The sequence below is a fragment of the Siphateles boraxobius genome, unplaced genomic scaffold (genome assembly GCF_051911475.1).
Source record: "Siphateles boraxobius isolate OS27281-9 unplaced genomic scaffold, OSU_SipBor_1 66, whole genome shotgun sequence".
Lineage (NCBI taxonomy): Eukaryota > Metazoa > Chordata > Actinopteri > Cypriniformes > Leuciscidae > Siphateles > Siphateles boraxobius.
Genome location: NW_027509193.1, coordinates 13,590,187 through 13,609,197, shown reverse-complemented (window position 1 = coordinate 13,609,197; position 19,011 = coordinate 13,590,187). Strand labels below are relative to the sequence as shown.

General features: G+C 38.1%; 2 protein-coding genes across 2 annotated transcripts in view; one reads left to right on the top strand and one right to left on the bottom strand.

The window, feature by feature from the left end:
* Nucleotides 1-19,011, bottom strand: part of LOC143721715 (uncharacterized) — a 120,413-nt gene that overhangs the window by 46,879 nt on the left and 54,523 nt on the right. The window lies entirely within an intron of this gene.
* On the top strand, nucleotides 821-18,391 carry pold1 (polymerase (DNA directed), delta 1, catalytic subunit). Its single transcript, XM_077212330.1, has 27 exons — nucleotides 821-946; nucleotides 1,760-1,957; nucleotides 3,995-4,108; nucleotides 4,201-4,341; nucleotides 4,433-4,558; nucleotides 5,079-5,247; nucleotides 6,556-6,670; nucleotides 6,755-6,884; nucleotides 7,378-7,544; nucleotides 10,771-10,875; nucleotides 11,036-11,176; nucleotides 11,272-11,382; nucleotides 11,508-11,699; nucleotides 11,791-11,879; nucleotides 12,688-12,804; nucleotides 12,937-13,050; nucleotides 14,315-14,462; nucleotides 14,543-14,638; nucleotides 14,724-14,861; nucleotides 16,106-16,281; nucleotides 16,483-16,635; nucleotides 17,067-17,169; nucleotides 17,248-17,380; nucleotides 17,572-17,685; nucleotides 17,776-17,828; nucleotides 17,940-18,037; nucleotides 18,156-18,391. Exons 2-27 carry the CDS (start codon nucleotides 1,771-1,773, stop codon nucleotides 18,241-18,243), a joined length of 3,318 nt encoding a protein of 1,105 aa, XP_077068445.1. The 5' UTR covers nucleotides 821-946; nucleotides 1,760-1,770; the 3' UTR covers nucleotides 18,244-18,391.

Below are 19,011 nucleotides of genomic sequence, written 5' to 3'. Positions count from 1 at the left end.
ATATATATATATATATATATATACCGGTGGGCCGTCAGGGCCAGCAAGGCCTTCTCTGCTGGCCTAAACACTATCAGAATCACTGACTTGCACTTTAATATATTTTTTCCATGAATGAGTATTAAATTATCCCAATAGTCCATTCTCTTAATCTCACTGTTTTTCTCTTGATTGCGCTGCTTCCAGTATTGTATATTTATTTTACCGCTTTTATCCAATTATATTTCAGCCATCATGTGTTGCCAGGGTAAAATAAATCTGCCTTGAGGTCTTCAGAATCGACAGTGCGTCATTACTTGTTTTGTGTGTAATGCTTTGGCAATATTGTATGTACACAATCATACCAATAAAGTGCTTAAAAGCTGAAATTGAAAGGGCATTGCAGTTCTTTACAGCAAGGATTTTGCAGATAATGCAACACAAACGTTAGATCACAAATACACACGGACACTGGCAGTCCTGTTTTTGGGGAAGAGGACTTGATTTGAATTATAATTGTTATTTTATGTTTTTGTAGTTATTTTTTTTATTAACATGACTGATACCTCATTTTATTTTTTCTTGTAACTGCTACTAATTCGTATGTTGATGTACTTTGTCCATATCTATCTATCTATCTATCTATCTATCTATCTATCTATCTATCTATCTATCTATCTATCTATCTATCTATCTATCTATCTATCTATCTATCTATCTATCTATCTATCTGTTTTTAATCACTTTTCTTAATCACGACCCTCTCAACATGGCAGATATCGTCGTCCATGAAGGCGAATCACTTCCTTCTTTTTGACCAATTGCAGTCCTCCGTGGACCCTACGCAATTTTACCGGGAAAACGGATGTTGCTCATGTCCTGTTGAAACTGACATTCAACTCTGTGAAGTGGCGGGAGATTTTTCTAGTGCAGATATGGAGTAATAGAGCTCGAGCTGGAATAAAAGGTGAAAGATTATGTATTTGTTCCGTGGCTAGAGTTCATCTCAATATCTGATGCAGCTCATTTTGCGATGTTGCATGAATTAGCTGACTCTTTATTGTTTGTATATTGCTAACATGCTCTGCTACGTTTCTTGTTTGTCCAGTTCGGCTTGTATATTATTTAAAACGCAATATAATACGCAATGTGAAAATAAACTGCATGAGCCTGAATCATGTTTATACGATCTTATTGTTGCTGTATAATTATGTTTCTTTTGATTGCTGAATTACTTAACAGTTACGATTAATTATAGGTAAAATAATAAGCGTGTGATAAAGTTATACAGTAGGCCTATAACGTTATGCTTCTAAATGTTTTATAAGTAACGTTAACATGTCTGTCTAACTCTCGAACTGCATGAACAAACAAATAGTATGCAGCTTGTTGAAATACCCATTCACTAGTTTGTAAGTCTGTTTCATTAGCCCCGCCCCTTTTATGTAAATGTTGTAGTCAGGCACTCCATTTTAATGTTATTGTTCTACGTTTTGATGTTATTCTTTAGCTTTGAGACGTTGAGCTAAGACTTTTAATTATGTAGCGTGTAATCTTTATTATATTCCTTTATATTCTATAAATAATTTGTGATAGCCTACATATTCTTTATTCCCCACACATCCAGTTGACAAGATAGAAGTGATAGTTTGGAAGTGTTTTGTTGTTGCTTTTTTTTGGTTTCAACCAGTTGGAAATTTTTAAAGGGTCATCTCAGGACGTTCGTAAGTGTTTTTGAGTGTTTAATTTGCTCATCAAGATTTTAAATTGTTTTTTCAAGGCTGCTTCAGAATGGACTTTAAAAGGCGCAATGGAGGCCCTGGAATGGGCGGGGCTTCACAGGCCAAGAAGGGGAAAATAAGCACAGAATGGGAGGATAGTCCCTCCCAGTTTGAAGAGGAACTTGCTCTATTTGATGAAATGGAAATTGAGGTGGAGTCAGGGGAGGGCCAAGCTGGCCATGATGTCATTCCAGTGGGTATGTATGTTTTGGCTGTTTTTTTAATTAACTAAATGAAATTAATTATTACTATACACAAAAATATCTAAAAAATATTCAAAACAACATAATAACCAATGTATACAATTACAGTACAAGCAAAAGAAAAGAAGCTTATTCCATATTCCTTATCTTAGAACAGAAAATGCATGATATATATATATATATGTATGAGGTCTAATGATACCGTCATGTCACGATTTGATGCATATCATGATACTGAATTCACGATGCAATATTATTGCGATACTCCAAGACATATGGTAAAAGCCAGGTTAACAAAAAAATATACTGTTGATTAAAGCTGCAGTCCGTAGTTTTTTTTCTTTGTCACCGTCTCTGTTCGAAATCTGCAATTGCAGTTATTCTGGGAATTATCAACTTTACGTGGGTTGTGCCTTGGCACGGCACAGCGCGGATTAATCAAATGTTTTGAGGAGAATGTTGTCGATCACCACGCCAGTGTGGATACTGTCAATCAGAATCACAGATTCTACTTTTTGGAAGTATGACCAACATAAGAATTTTCACTGGAAAATGTCATCTGAACAAGTAACATCTTTGTTCTGATCAACGAAGGGGAAACAAATCATTGCAGTAAATCACGCTGATTAAATATAACGATCGCTTATATCCCGTGAAACGGTGCAAATTATACTTTGTTCTCAAAATGTTAATGTTAACAACATCAGCATTGCGCGACTACATTTAATGTGTATTAGGGCTACCTGTAGTTCAGTAGCCTATTCCTTAACTATGAATTAAGTGAACAAGTGCGCTACTGTTTCATAATTGAACCATTAAAATGTCTTACCTGGCCAGCAGAAAAAAAGCCATCTCTGCGTCCGTTTTGAACCCCTTCAAAAAAGGGAGTTCACGGCACTTTTCAAAAGCCCTTCCGATATTTATCCTTGTTTTCGCATGGGCCCGGTTGCAGTCTCTTTTTTCTGTAGCCACTCCAAAGTCTTTTGCATTTTACAACGGGTGAATCTCTAGTTGTCACTGGTGATTGTCGTTTGAACCTTTCTGGATCCGCCATCAAATTGAAAAGTTTAATTACATCAAGTGCTGTGAGAAAAGGCTATAAATCTCCACTTCCAACATCCTCAAACGCAATATAGCCTACTAGCCGAGACACCTTCTTTATGTGTACAGATGTGACGTAATGACGCAAAGACATGCTCGAATTTCCCACGGAAATCCACCAGTACCACTGGAATTAAAAACATCATTACAAGCTTACCATTTTGAATCGAGCTACGGGAAGCAGATAGTTTTGAACACTGGCTGGTTATGTACTTGCTCAATTTATTTTTAATTTTTAATTTTTAATTTCAATTTAATTTTTAACCCAAAAAAGTTACGGACTGCAGCTTTAAAATGCTAAATTTCATATTACATTGGGAGTGGAAATGAATAGGCTTGGACTTGGTGCTGGTTCTGAAGCTGAAAATACAGAATTATTTTTGACGAATATGCTTGCACTAGATATATTTAAAATAATCTAGGCCACTTTTTACTGATAACATAAGACATTTGGCATTATCAGGACCCACAAATATTTCCCTATTAAATTATTATACATTATATTCAACATTATACATAGTAACTTAATGTACAGTATTACTGACACTAAAACTCAGTAAACTTTTCATTTTGGGTGAACTATACACAATTCAGATTGTAACTATCCACGATACATAATGTTGCACTATTGTATTGCGATATATTGTGACACCCCTATAAATATAATCATAAATTTGACATATTTGACAAAACAAAAAAAAATATTTTAATAATTTTCGCACAAGGTTCCCACATCTTGTTAAAAGCTTCTACTCATAGTATTGCACCTTGGATCATATGGTTAGATTGTATGGTTAATTTCCTTTTTATTTCCAATTTTGGAGAATAATTCTTATTTTTTTATTTTATTTTGTTTTTTATATGCAAGGACAAACATTACTTTAACTTTGTGACCATTGACCTCGACATGGTCTACCCTCTTTTGCTCAGGTGCGTTATTCTCTGCTGATCTTAATCCACGTTGGAAACGACCTCATGCACCGCCTCTTCAACCAAACTCAGACACACTCATTTTTCAGCAGATAGACCTGGATTACTACCTGGGTGAGACACGCATGCTCTCTCACAGATGCACACATAAAAATTCATGATTTCATCCAGACCTCTCCCTCAATGTGCTGTCGTCTGGTGTTTAGGACCTGCGGTAGCAGGTATGCCTGGGCAGGTACAGGGCAAAGTGCCCATAGTACGCATGTTTGGTGTGACGGACAGTGGAAATAGCGTGTGCTGCCACATTCATGGATTCGCCCCGTATTTCTATGTACCTGCCCCCAACGGTAAGCCGCCAATTACAGGATGCTGCTCAGTGTCATTGCGATGTAGTAAGCACATCGTTCATGATTTCTCACTGTCTTGTGTCTCTCTCAGGTTTTACAAATGCACACTTGGCTGAGTTTCAGAGAGAGCTGAATTCTGCTGTACTGAAGGACATGCGCTCCAATAAAGACAACATAGCGGTCACTGTGCTGGCATTGGACATCGCCACAAAAGAAAGTAAGTCATTTTAGTAAAAATGTGTGTGTATATACACTACAATTCAAATGTTTTTTAAAGATTTTTAAAAATGTTTTTCAGAGAAGTATTTTCTGCTCACCAATGCTGCATTTATTTTATCAAAAATACATTAAGACTAATATTGTTAAATATTATGACAATTTAAAGTAACTTTTCTATTTTTTATATATTTTCAAAGTGTAATTTATTCCTCTGATGGTAAAGCTGAATTTTCAGCATCATTACTCCAGTCTTCAGTGTCACATGATCCTTCAGAAATCATTATAAATATCTTATATTATTATTATTATTATTATATGTTGTAACAGTAATATTTTTGTGCAAACCATGGTACATTTTGTCATTCTTTACCATCACTTTTTATCAATTTAACGTGTCCTTGCTGAAAGTATTGTTTTTTTTGTTGAAGTCCCAAACATTTAAAGGTAGTGTAAATGGAAAATCGAACTGTTTGTACGACTTGTTTGTAGCTGACTGACTTTTCCATATTTGCACTAAGGTATGTATCATTACCATGGAAACCGACCTCATGACTTTCTGCGCATTACCATGGCGATGCCACGTCTGGTTGCCCCAGCGAAGCGTATCCTGGAGCAGGGCTTTAAATTTGCCAATTTCGCCACCCAGAGCTACCAGGCTTTTGAAGCCAACATTGACTTTGAGATCAGGTATGTGTTTGTGTGTACTTGAAAGTTTCTGAAACTGGTGATTAGAGCTGCACAATTAATCGTCAAAAGATTGGAATCTCGATTCAAACACCCATGCGATCTTACTCCTTAATGATAACTATTCGGCCTTTGACAAGTACAATCAAAGCAAACCAATCACAGCAAAATATTGAAATCTGTGTTGGCGCAGCCGTTGATCCAGAGAGAACAGGGGCACGTTCAAGCTCCAACCGGTGTGCAACGTTTTGCCACAGTTTCCGGGTTGAACAACATGTTTCCTGGAAACGGTGTGCAACGGGGTTTGAGATACGTTTTCTTTTGTTTGGTGGGTGTGCCCAATCAGCAGCAACATGTTATAAACCACGTGGTATTAAAGAGACGGCTCGCACAATGGGTCCAAGTAAAGTCATTTACAAATGTGCCCACTGCAGCTCGGTATATGCAACAATTTAAGCTATTAGAAGACATGTTTGTCGTTTCATCCTGAAATGCAAGGCAAATGTTGGATCAGTATTAAACAGTATTTATACCGATTTCATCAGGATCCGAAAATTCTTCAAAAAGAACACAAAAAATGGCCTTCTCAGCTGCCATAGTTGCAACTCTTGCGTCATCAAAACAGGGTGTTCAACGCACCACCGTTTCTGTTTAAAAAACGTTTTGCAACTTTTCGTCAGGGCTCAGTTGTATTGTAGGCTATAGGTTTTAAACAGCTTCACAAAGCCACGTTCACACAGCAGCAGAATATGGTTATCAGTCCTGTATTCGAGTCCTTAATACGGTTACGTTCACACACAGTTCAGTTATTAGCTGGAGCAGAGCCGATCAGCCCTATGCGTATGCTACACTACGCAAGTTGTGTAGGGCCCCGCAAATTACTCAAGGACTCATGTCAAAGTGCGTCAAATAAAGTTTACAACATTGATGAGAAAATTAAGCGGAACTATCCTTCTGGTCACGAAAAGAGAGAAAAAAAACAATGAGAGTGAATTGCGGGAACAGCTATCAGGTAGACTTGTGTTCTCTCCTCTCCAAGTTTGATGTCAGCAAAGAACAGTAAAGTCAAGTTGATGTGCATATCTCTCTAGTCTGTCTGTATAACCCAGCTGGGCAGTGCATCTTTTGGGCTGTCTGTGTCTTGTTTGCTAATGCCGGCCACTTCCAGGGCTGTGTTCTGTGACTTTGTGAATGAAAAAAATGATTCTCAATTTATCCAGAATTGTGCATCTCTACTGGTGATGTGTGGTAGATATTGTTTGCTTGACCTGATAAAGCACTAAGGTCTGCTGTATGTGCATGTGACGGCAGGTTCATGGTGGACAGTGATGTTGTCGGTTGCTGCTGGATTGAGCTTCCAAAAGGAAAGTACAGAATGAGGGAAGAGAGAAGTGAAGGACAGACCGATTCAAAATATCCTGGAAAGGTAAAAAGAAAAAGAAAAACAACTACAGTCACTTAAGGTATTAGAGTGATCCATTGAATTGTCTTGAATTGATTTCTCTCTCAGGTTTCCCTGTGTCAGTATGAGGTGGATGTGGCATGGAATGATCTGATCAGTCATCCAGCTGAAGGAGAATGGCAGAGGATCGCTCCACTCAGAGTCCTGAGCTTTGATATTGAGTGTGCTGGCAGAAAAGGTGTTTGTTTAGGCATTATACCTTCTGTTTAAGCTTAGCTTATTCTTATTTTGCTGCATTGGATTGTTTGACTTCCCATAAAACCATTTGGAAGAAAGTTGTGAAATTTGCCACACTGATATCAATATTTCATTTAGAAATTTTGGGATCAATCAAACTCTTTAGCGCCCCCACAAGTTAAACTGTTCATTGTTTTAGTTAATACATAATTTTTTTATATATATTATATAATCAAATGATTATAAAAAAACTAAAAATTATTGAACGGATTGTATTGGGTTTTTTCAAATTTGTCCTGCATCTTTTTAGAGATTTTTGTTATACCAAACCACTTGTCTATGTAATGCATTGCCAAACTAACATTAACAAAAAGCTTATTGTGTCATTGCCACCATGTGCAATTACTGTGCTTGTTCTTGGCCTTGTAATTGCCTGCAAATAAAAGTATTATATCTTGCTGCGTAACTAACTGAACTGTTTGTGTGTGTTACAGGTGTGTTTCCAGAGCCGGAGATTGACCCTGTGATTCAGATCGCCTCTATGGTGCAGCGTCAGGGAGAGAAGGAGCCGTTTATCCGGACAGTCTTCACCTTACAGAGCTGTGCCAGTATAGTGGGCTCACAAATTCTCTGCTTTACTCAGGAGAGGCAGCTACTGCAGGTACGTACTCACAGATTCTCCAACTATACTTAAATGTAAATGTTTACATGTGTATTTTCTCTAAAGATGTAAATGTACATGATGCCACTTCAGGTCCGCCCCCTAAAAGTCTACAAAATTTTAATCAGTCGGTATGTGCGGTAATATTTCGGGCAGATAATCCAAAGTGTGGGAATATTTTGAGAGAGACCACAAAAAGGTGATATGCTACCTTAAACACGACAAAACGTACACAGTAGCTAACATTAGCCACTTTACATTATACTTTACATGGCCGCTCACTCTGTTAATGTTATTGTTAATCTATAATTGTGCTCTAATTTTAGGCGCATATCTAAGTTTGGTAGCTAAATTAGTACTGCTCTTCCTGCACTACATGTTCAACTTAACTTCCATGAAGACCAGCTTCATTGTGAGCAAAACGAAGCTCACTTTATTTTCCCCTACATCACTGACAAACTCGTATTTGACCTTTTCCTTAAAATGCAAAGAAATTGCAACTGTGAATCGGGGATAGCCAGGGTGACCAGACGTCCTGAAAAATTTGGGACAGTCCCGAAATCTAAGCTGTTGTCCCGAATACGGCCCTAATAGCTTGTTTGCATATGACTTCATGTCACTTTATTGCCATGGCGCGAAATGCAGATGGAGGGCAGGAAGTGACTTGCTATATTTAGGAAGCACTATAAAAAACTCAAAACGCCTATGTTTTGCGTCGTTTATGGTTGCTCAAATCGATCAAACAGCAGAAACCACGAGGAGTTTTTATCGTACCAAAATATGTTCTTAATGGGAAAAAATGTAAGAAATTGACAGAAAAGTGCCGGAAAAAATGGCTTGCAAACATATGTCTGCGGTCGGGAGGAGCCGAATCGGAAAATGCCCGTGTGTGCAGTGATCACTTTGTCAAAGGCGAGTTAATACAACTTATGTGGCTATTAGGGGTGTCCATGGTTAACCGATTAACCGTTAAAAACCGTAACCGAGTGAAACATTTTGCTCGGTTAAGTGGCGTCAATGGCGTGCATTGAATTTAGTTGTAATACATTTTTGCACCGCCAGAGCGCTCCCAGACATTTGAATTGTCCACAAGAAGTTCACTTTTCATAATTTTAAGGCCGTAAATAGGCTTTCATTTCTCAAATAGTGTAATGTCTTAATTTTAGTTTGAATATGTCTTAAATTAAGGAAAGACGAGGTGTATTCACCTTGATGAGGGGGATGTGATCAAAGCCTGGAGTGGAGCGAAAGCACGTTCCTCTCTCCACTCTAGTATTCTTTAATCACTTCGCTAACAGTCCACTCCTGGTTTTCAATTCCCGCTCACATGTAAAAAACTAACATGTAAAAAGACCGCTTACAAGTAAACATTTTTTTAATAGTTGGTTGGGATGAGTAGCCTAACTGAGTAGCCTATTTAATTGGAATATCAAATAGGTTGTGCGATTATTTAAAAAAAATCTCCATCTCCATGTTTTCGGTGCTGACGCGTTCATGTAATGTAGCCTGGGTTGCGCTGCCAATAACCTAAAAGCTGTCAAAAAGAACAGGAAAAAGTAATGATTATGAATGTCAAATATAGCAAGGAGACATTTTAATTGTTTGCAAGTTGACAATGCTGATTCGTGATCTTCGCAGTGAACGCGCCAGAGAGAAATGCACTTTTCATACGGATTACATAAGCAGAGAGCAGTCTGTTTTCTTTCGTTTTGAATTGTTGTGTTTAAAAGTAGACATTTCAATATAGATTTATTTCTCAGGTCTGTGAGACAACTAGGCTACCTTATAGCCTACGCTGAGTTTCGGAATTCATTTATGAGATGAGCTCCAGTTCACGCGCCGGCGGCTCCGTATTATCTAATGTCTGCTATATTTACTTATTTCCAGGTAATTGGTTGATGAAACATTGATTAAAATTAAGATACAATTAATACAAAACGAAATTCACTTTAAAGAAAGGCTTTGTGCATTCTGTTTGAGGTCTCTGTGAAAGTTTTAGTGCCGCTTCCAGAACTGCCACGTCCAATTGTTTGTTCCATATAAATGCGAACACGAAAAATAAAATAAAATGAATATTTTATGTTCTGGGGAGAACTGACCCTTCTTCATTCGGCAGTAGTACTTTTGGTTTGTGCAGTGTAATTCACAGAATTAGGTAGCCTAAAACAATATTTTGCCACCTAAAAGTTAAAGATGTTTTGTGCAGTTATTAAAGGTGTTAAAAATGAACTACCCCTTTCTCGTGTGTCTGTATCTCGGGGTTGCGGCGCGTACACTATGGTTAACCGAGTATTAACCGCTAAGGGCCTCGGTTAACGGTTAATGAAAAACTTGAAAACGTGCAGCCCTAGTGGCTATGTTTGTGTAACGTAACAGTTTACGAACTTTGTAAAGTCAAAGTATGTCTGTAAGACAAGGTAGTTGCTGATATCTACCGCCTCGATGGCAGGCAAATCTTTCGAACTCAGTTGAAAAACTTCATAACGTAAGGATCAGGTCCACCATATGTTTAGATTTTTTTTTTGTTTTTTTGTTTATATCTGTCTCTTGTAATAGCGTCTAAAGTAGTACAGTACGAACTTTCCTCTATCTCGTCCATTCTGCTCTTCACTTCCGGCCCTCCATCTGAATTTCACGCATCTTCACAATCACGTGACTGCAAACCACCTATTGTCCCGAAAATTAGACTAAAGTCAAGTCACCTTCATTTATATCGCGCTTTTAATAATATGGACTGTTTCAAACCAGCTTTACAGTGATAATAGGAAATTAAAGTAACAGACATTGTTTTGGCTTTACAGCAGCTCTAGAATAAAATTGTTGTCCAGCTAAAGTTAGTTTTGATTGATTCAATTCCGTCGCAGCGATCATTAGTTATTAACTTAGGGACCGCTAACACGACATCTTTTATTATAGGCTATGTAGTCTAATATCATAGTAGGCCTACCACACTCCCCGGTCCCAAATTTCAGCCAATCTCATCTGGTCACCCTCAGTATAGCCTAATTGTCCACATTGTTGTAGCGTTTCAGTTATGTGTTTTTATGTAATGCCTATTTACTTTGTTTGTGTTCGAACCTCTGAGTTTTCATTCAATGTTAAAGCTGTTTGTGCGTCGGCCTGATCTATCTATCTATCTATCTGTCTGTCTGTCTGTCTGTCTGTCTGTCTGTCTCCACATATACTCACAAATATGTAAATAAATGTATATGTGTGATTATATCAGAGCTGGGGTGAGTTTATGAGGACAGTGGATCCTGACATCATCACTGGCTACAATATCCAGAACTTTGACTTTCCGTACCTCCTCAACAGAGCTGCCACCTTAAAGGTAAAGTGTTTTTGAATGTTTTAACACAAAAATAAATAAATTTTTTTGTCTTTTTGGTGGAAAGTGAACAAACCCAGTGATGGCACATGTCAGAAAGGCTTTTTATTATAATTCAGGCAGGGGATGATGATTTGAGTCACTTGTCTTTCTGTCTCCGTAGGTGAATATGTTCCCATATCTGGGTCGTGTGTGGGGCATCAAATCAGTTCTGAAAGACTCCAACTTCCAGAGCAAACAGATGGGTCGCAGAGAGAACAAAACTGTGAATATGGAAGGACGTGTGCAGTTTGACTTATTACAGGTATGCACACTTAAACTTAGACTCTCACGTTGTTCTGTCAGATGGATTCATGACCGCTCATGCTGTGACCCACCAAGTTTTTTCCTCTGTTGTAGGTGTTGCTGAGAGATTATAAACTGCGCTCTTACACACTAAACGCCGTCAGTTTCCATTTTCTGCAGGAGCAGAAGGAGGATGTGCAGCATTCTATCATCACAGATCTACAGGTGCAGCCAATCAGATCTCTCTTCTACTCTTCTAGCCAATCAGATCCCTCAACTTTATCTAAGACATCTGGAGTCCAGTAAACCCTCAGAAAACTTGTCTTTCCTCTCTCCTTATTTTTGATTAGAATGGGAATGAGCAGACCCGCAGGCGTTTGGCTGTATACTGTCTGAAGGATGCGTATCTGCCCCTGCGCTTGCTGCAGAAGTTGATGTGTGTCATTAATTACATGGAAATGGCCAGAGTAACTGGGGTGCCCCTGACTTACCTGCTCTCTCGCGGACAACAGATTAAAGTGGTTTCACAGCTCCTGAGACAGGTCTGCACTTGTCTATCTGTAACATATGTTAATGTAACAAACCTAGCCAACATTTAATGTGTATGGCTTTATGATTTGTTTTATTGTGTAGGCTATGAAGCAGGATCTGGTGATGCCAGTGGTGAGGCCAGAAGGAGGGGATGACTATACTGGAGCCACTGTCATAGAACCAGAGAAAGGGTTTGTACCCACTTTTGTGACCAAATTCTCATTCTCAAATCATAAGTAGTATAAGTAAATTGGATATTTTGAATTCTATAAAAAGAAAAAGCAATCATCAAAAATTACTTAAACGCTTCTGTTCACAAGTTTGGGGTCATCAAGAGTTTTGTTGAGAGATTAACTTTCATTCAGCAAGGATGTATTAAATAGATCCAACGTTACAGACAAAAAAAATTATTTATACTGTTACAGAAGAATGCTATTTGAAATAAATTCTTTTAAACTTTCTAATCATCAAAGAATCCGGAACATTTTTATTATGTTTCCACAAACATTGAGCAGCATAACTGTTTTCAACATTTATAATGGTAAGAAATGTTTCTGGAGCATCAAATCATCATATCAGAATGATTTCTGAAGGATCATGTGACACTGAAGACTGGAGTAATGATGCTGAAAATTCAGCTTTAACATCACAGGAATAAATTACATATAAATTATTAAAAGAGTTATATTAAATTGTACACAATACTTAGCCTTAGTGAACATAAGAGACTTCTTTCAAAAACATTTTAAAAAATCTTACTGACCCCAGACTTTTTAACAGTAGTGTAAATAAATAAATACAAGTACTTAATAAAGAGATGTATTTATTACAAAAACTTTCTAGTGAATGACAACAGATTCTTGCAGTTTTTTCTTCTTCTGATAGTTAAAAACAAAATTGACATTAACTTGGATGTTGGTACTATGCAATTTTTTAATTTGAAGCAACATTTAGGTTTTATAGATGATTCACAAATGCAAAAGCTGTATGTGTTTACAGGTATTACAGTGTTCCTATAGCAACTCTGGATTTCTCCTCACTGTATCCCTCCATCATGATGGCTCACAATTTATGTTACACTACTCTCCTGCAGAAGGGCCAGGTGGACAAACTGGGGTGAGAGGAGTGTGTTTGTGTGTATCATGTGATGTTCAGTTTTTCTTTGATTTGCATGAATTTTAATTGTGGTGTTCTCCATTTTGTGACTAATTGAAGCTGTACTACTTTTTTGTGTGCATACGTTTTTAGTCTGTCTCCAGAGGATTTCATCAAGACCCCCACTGGTGATCTGTTTGTGAAGAGCTCTGTGAGGAAGGGCCTGCTCCCTGAGATCCTGGAAAACCTGCTGGGCGCCAGGAAAAGGTGATCATTTTCAACAAAAAAAAAATGAAGATTAAATAAACGTCTTATATTCAATACCAAATAGTTCCATGTAATTAAAAATGTGTGCCAGTCGATTAAAAAAATTAACTAATTAATTTGCACATTTTTCTGTAATTAAGTGTGATTAATCTGACCTAATATTAAAGTTTTTATATATATATTTTGCATATATATATAATATATATATTTTAGATATTTGTTTAATGGCATCTTTTTATGAAAGAAGTTTACCGCAGTCCGCCGGATACCAATACTGCTTCTGAGGTCTCTATGAAATAACATTTTTTACTCAATTTTAGCTGTAATAGCCTTGTAAAGCCTTGTAAAGGCTTCTATACATTTTAAAATTTAAAAACTATATAACATTTCATTTAAGTGAAGTTAAAACAACCTTCACATAAACCCTTTGTAATAAATGTCACATTTACCAATCGCCTTCAATATATCAGGGCTCAATTTTTCCTATTGGCCCAGTAAGACCAGTTCAGAATTTTACTTCCCCTGTCAAAATGCACAAAAAGTGTATTGTTTTCCTTCTTTCTGACCCATATAACCCTGTAAACAGTGCTTTAAGATTTTCAGGTAGGTCTAACAGGTATAGGATATATAAAGAAATTAAATAAAGTTATCAAACACTTCAGTCTTCACTGCATAAATTGTAAATTAAATATAGATTAATCCTTATTAAAGCTACAAAAGTTATTCAGTCAAGATTAGTGAGTGAGTGATTTTCTTTTTTCTTTAGTTTTTTGATTAACATTAATGACACACTACAGCAGGGTTTTTAGGCTGCTATCACTTTAAGATCTGCTATCACATGACGCAGATCTGACGTGCATCCCATTTTATCACTACACTTTACGTTCATTTAAGACTGTGCTTGCGAGGATACTCTACAAAACATGAATTTTTGCATAATTGTATATTTTTGTCAATTCAAGCGCTGTCTGAATCGGCTTTCTGTGCGCATGAGTCGTGTGTGTCAAGCAGACAGAAGATTCACAGATGCGCACCATTATTGCACCTAGTTCTTCTTTGGTGTCTTATTCGCAACGCACTGGAATGGTTCAAAAGCATTTCCAGAAATGAGAGCGTTATCATATATTGTAATGCTAGCCAAAGGATGATGGGGGAAAAGACATATGCTGCATTAATGGCTTTAAATATTTTTAATGCATTAAACTGAAAAAATGACAGCCCTATTAAAAGGTATTGTTGTACCCATTATTTGTTGTGCCTCTAGGGCGAAGGCAGAGCTGAAGAAAGAGACGGACCCCTTTAAAAAGCAGGTGCTGGACGGAAGGCAGTTGGCTTTGAAGATCAGTGCGAACTCTGTATACGGGTTCACTGGGGCTCAGGTGGGGAAACTGCCCTGTTTGGAAATCTCACAGGTCAGTTTCAGCACTCACACATGGGTAAATACTGTCAGCTTTTGACAGAGATGCTTTAAGTTCCTCTCTTTCATCTGTAGAGCGTCACAGGCTTTGGTAGACAGATGATTGAACAGACCAAACAGCTTGTGGAATCAAGATACACAATCTCTAATGGTTACCAGGCAGATGCAAAGGTATTTAATGGCATAAATGTTTGTTTTTTTGCCTTAGTTTCAATGCACTGAAAATATGTAGTGATGCAAATCAAATCTGTTTCAGGTTGTCTATGGAGATACAGACTCTGTGATGGTGAAACTAGGTGTGGCCACAGTGCAGGAAGCAATGAATCTGGGAAGGGAGGCAGCTGATTGGGTCTCCTCCCACTTCGTTCCACCAATCAAATTAGAGTTTGAAAAGGTACAGATTTCGTAACAGATGCCATCTAATGTTATTATGGTAACACTTTATAATAAGGTTCCATTAGTTAACTACATCTGTAAAAGGTGGGGTAAGCGATATTTCAAAAAGCTGTTGGACATTGTTGATATTTGAAATCAACCCAAACAAACACACCCCTCTCTTCGTTGCTCCGCCTCCAAAACTCACACTCCAATCCTAACCGCCCTGCTTCGAGTCGGTCTCGAACCCTGATCCCCCGGGATGCCAGGCGAGTGCACTAACAATAAAGCTAAACACAGCATTCTCTAGCAGTCGTCAGCGCGACTCTAGTTTCAGACTCAGACGTCACGCCCACGGACCTTTGGCTGAACTTCTGGTGCATATGGCACACTTTTCTGGAAACAATTCAGGAGTTTCAAAGTCGCGACCTGATTGGTTGAATTCTACAGGATGTCCGCGAGACGTGTGTCTTGTTCTTTAACGGTCCGTCTGGAAACCAATGCCGTGACGCCAAACCCCCTCGTGGAAGAAGAACTCCTGTGACAAATGAGCACTTACCAGGATCAACTAACATACAGTACACAATAGTAATTACAAACAAGAGTTGGTTGTTAGTTGCCAACAGCACAGCAGCTCCAGACAAACAATGACACTCAAACCCAGTGTTACCCACGTGTGGAGTCGAATCAAAGCAACCTCCGCGTCTGTCTTCACGCATTTCCACTTGGCTCTCTCCAGCACTGGACTGCATTTCTAATATTAACAGGGGTCCTAAAGCTCTTGCCAAGACATGACCCTTTATTTTAAGACATTTACCCTTTCTTCAAATCTCCCTCTTGCCCGTTCTCTCTGCTCCACCGTCATACGCCCCCTAATGCTGATTGGCTATACGTTTGTTGTTGTTTGTTCGTGTGTCGGTCCGACTAACTTCCAAACAGTGTTTTTCAAATAACGCTTACCCCACCTTTAACATAAGCTAACTATGAGAAATGCAGTTATTAATAGCAGTTATACTCAGTTCATGTTAATTTCAGCATTTACTAAAAGACTATTAAAATCTAAAGTTGTATCTGTCAATATTATTCAATGGAACTGAGCTAACATGAACTAACAATGAACAGTTGTATTTTTATCAACTATTAAATACTGCAACAAATGCATTGCTCGTTGTTAATTAATGCTAGTTAATGCATTAACTAATGGGACCTTATTGTAAAGTTAATTATTCTTAATAACTTCTCTGTCTCATTCACATTTTTCAGGTTTATTACCCATATCTGTTGATCAATAAAAAGAGGTATGCCGGGCTGTATTTCTCTTCCGATGCTGAACATCATGATAAGATGGATTGCAAAGGAATAGAGACTGTCAGACGAGACAACTGCCCTCTAGTGGCCAACCTTATCAATACATGCCTCCAAAACATCCTCATTGACAGGTACAAACATTGCCACACTCAGAAAACCACCATGCGCTCGTATACGCAACAGTGACGCACATACTAGCATGTGTAATAGTGAAGACAATGACTCTACAAGCCTTACTTAAAGCCTTTTTTGTTAATGTTCTGAGGGCGACACCATTCATATACCAACATGCACATTAATTCACAGGAATAACAATGTGTGTTGTGTTTCAGAGACCCTGATGGAGCAGTAGCCCATGCTAAAGAGGTGATCTCTGACCTTCTGTGTAACCGCATTGACATCAGTCAGCTGGTCATAACTAAAGAGCTGACACGCACCGCACAGGAGTATGCCGGCAAACAGGCCCACGTCGAACTAGCTGAGAGGTGTGTGTTCTTATTATCTTGACTGTTAATTCATACCTGCAATTCATACAAAATTCGCCCTTCTGACATTGAAATAGACTATTCTCATGATACGTGCAAATCCGAAGAGTTTGTATTTGGTGTGGGGGAGGGTTATATGAATGTATATCTGAACGAGACTGTCTTCAGAAAAATTGATGGCTTTTTTTTCATCATGCCTCTGTATGGTGCTTTATAAAGTGTTTATAAGCGAAGCACAGTTTTGTATAGCCACTGTATTTCTACATTTCCATAAGCGCCACCTACATTCAGAGAGTGAATTTGCCTTTTCATTCAGCCTGTTTTTGTTCAGACCAATTAAACATAATATACCGGGGCGCCTTCAGATAACCAGACTTTGCTGGTATGGAATTATTGCGCATTTAACCACTTTCCACCAACATGGGTGTTAGGATGCGGAAGCGTGATGCCGGTAGCGCTCCAAACCTCGGAGATCGAGTTCCGTACGTCATCACCAAAGCAACAAAGGGAGTGGCGGCATATATGAAATCAGAGGTCAGTGTTGTGTATTGTCTGTTTTGAAGTGGCTGAATTTCTGTACTGTAGTTATAACTGCTGAGTTCTGTATCTCAGGACCCCATCTATGTGCTGGAGAACAACATCCCTATAGACACGCAGTACTACCTGGAGCAGCAGCTTTCCAAGCCTTTACTGCGCATCTTTGAGCCCATACTGGGAGAGAGCAAAGCTGAGAGTGTGTTACTGAGTGAGTATCATCTATTCAGCCAACAAACCCAGGATGTTTAGTTTTTAGTGCAGTCAGTCATTTCTATTGTTTTGTGGTATATAGCCTTTTTTTATCTCATCACATTCAAATAAAACTGCAAACTTGGTAAAATAGAATTTCTTTCACCGTGCCTCAAGGCTGATGATGAACCGATTTTTGCTGTGTTTCAGAGGGAGATCACACACGCTGTAAGACGGTCTTGACATCCAGGGTCGGTGGTCTCATGGCTTTCGCTCAGAAAAGAAGCACTTGCATTGGCTGCAGAGCTGTGCTGAAAACTGATGGTATGTATCAAGTCTGTGTGTTGGGCTAAATTGGAGCTTCAGTAGTACCACAAATCACAAAACTCTACATCTGATGGTTTTCCTCTTCAGCGGCCGTATGCGACTTCTGCAAAAAGAGAGAGTCTGAGCTTTATCAGAAAGAGGTGTGTTTTGGTTTTTTAAATATACAAATGAAATCCTGGCAAAATTATCTTCGTACGTGGGGCAAAATATGTTCTTACTGTTGCTGAAGATTGTCCACGCGTGTCTTTTAGATTGCTCATCTGTCAACACTAGAGGAGAAATTCTCTCGCCTGTGGACTCAGTGTCAACGCTGTCAAGGTTCACTCCATGAAGACGTGCTTTGTACCAGGTGTTTACACATGCACGTTAGGCCCAATACATTGAATATTCACTATATATTTCGAATTAGTTTTTTGGTGATAGTTGATAAACCTGTGGTTCTAAATAATAAATTCTCTCTTTTTCAGTCGAGACTGCCCCATCTTTTACATGAGAAAGAAAGTGCAGAAAGATTTAGATGATCAGGAGAAGCTTGTTTCCCGTTTTGGCTGGTGATGGACAGGGATTTTTTTCTTTTTGCCGTCAGCTTTCTCAACATTCATTCATCCTCTTACCTCAGTGAAGGAGTCCGTCACACTCCAGATTGTAAAGAATCTTCATTTGTTTTTTAGTGGTTGAATAAATAAAGTGCATTTTTGTAAAATTTTGTTTTCTTTTGTCTGATTCAACATTATACTTACAAGATGTAATTTGACCTTTTTTTAAAGCAAATTCAGATTTTAAATGTCAGTTATATAAAAAAAACTAATTAAAATCATATCACTTCAAGTCATGGACATTTCTATTGTCAATATTATTCTTTATAATGCTTTGCTCTAAAACATTTAATCAGAGAGAATAGTGAACCTTTACCATAAAGCTACTTTTGTAAAGAAAAAAAGACTACAAACAGAGCAGAGAACAAAACATTTAAATATCATCCTTAGCCAATATTTAATATAGCATTCATGCATGTTTCGGTTTCAGTCATAAGTCCAAGATATATTAAGGGTAACATACAAGTATTTGAAATATCTCATAGATCATACCAGAACAAGAACCTTTCCTAGGCAACCTAGATATTATGGATAAATTAAATTAGGAATTAAAAGACAAAAAAATAAAGGGCCATTTCTTGCTTACAGTTCCTCGTTGTTTTACCGAGAGCACTTACTACTGTACGTAGCCATTTACAGCAGATACCTGATCTTAATGGCATTATGAGAATATTCAGAAAAGCAGTCGCAACTGCCCTGGTATGACCACAATAATATTAACACAGCA

Coding starts and splice junctions, on each gene's coding strand:
- pold1 (XM_077212330.1), top strand. CDS start 1,771: ATGGACTTTAAAAGGCGCAATGGAGGCCCTGGAATGGGCGGGGCTTCA. Junction 17,170..17,247: donor CGGCATATATGAAATCAGAG/GTCAGTGTTGTG, acceptor TCTGTATCTCAG/GACCCCATCTATGTGCTGGA. Junction 17,686..17,775: donor AGCTGTGCTGAAAACTGATG/GTATGTATCAAG, acceptor TTTCCTCTTCAG/CGGCCGTATGCGACTTCTGC.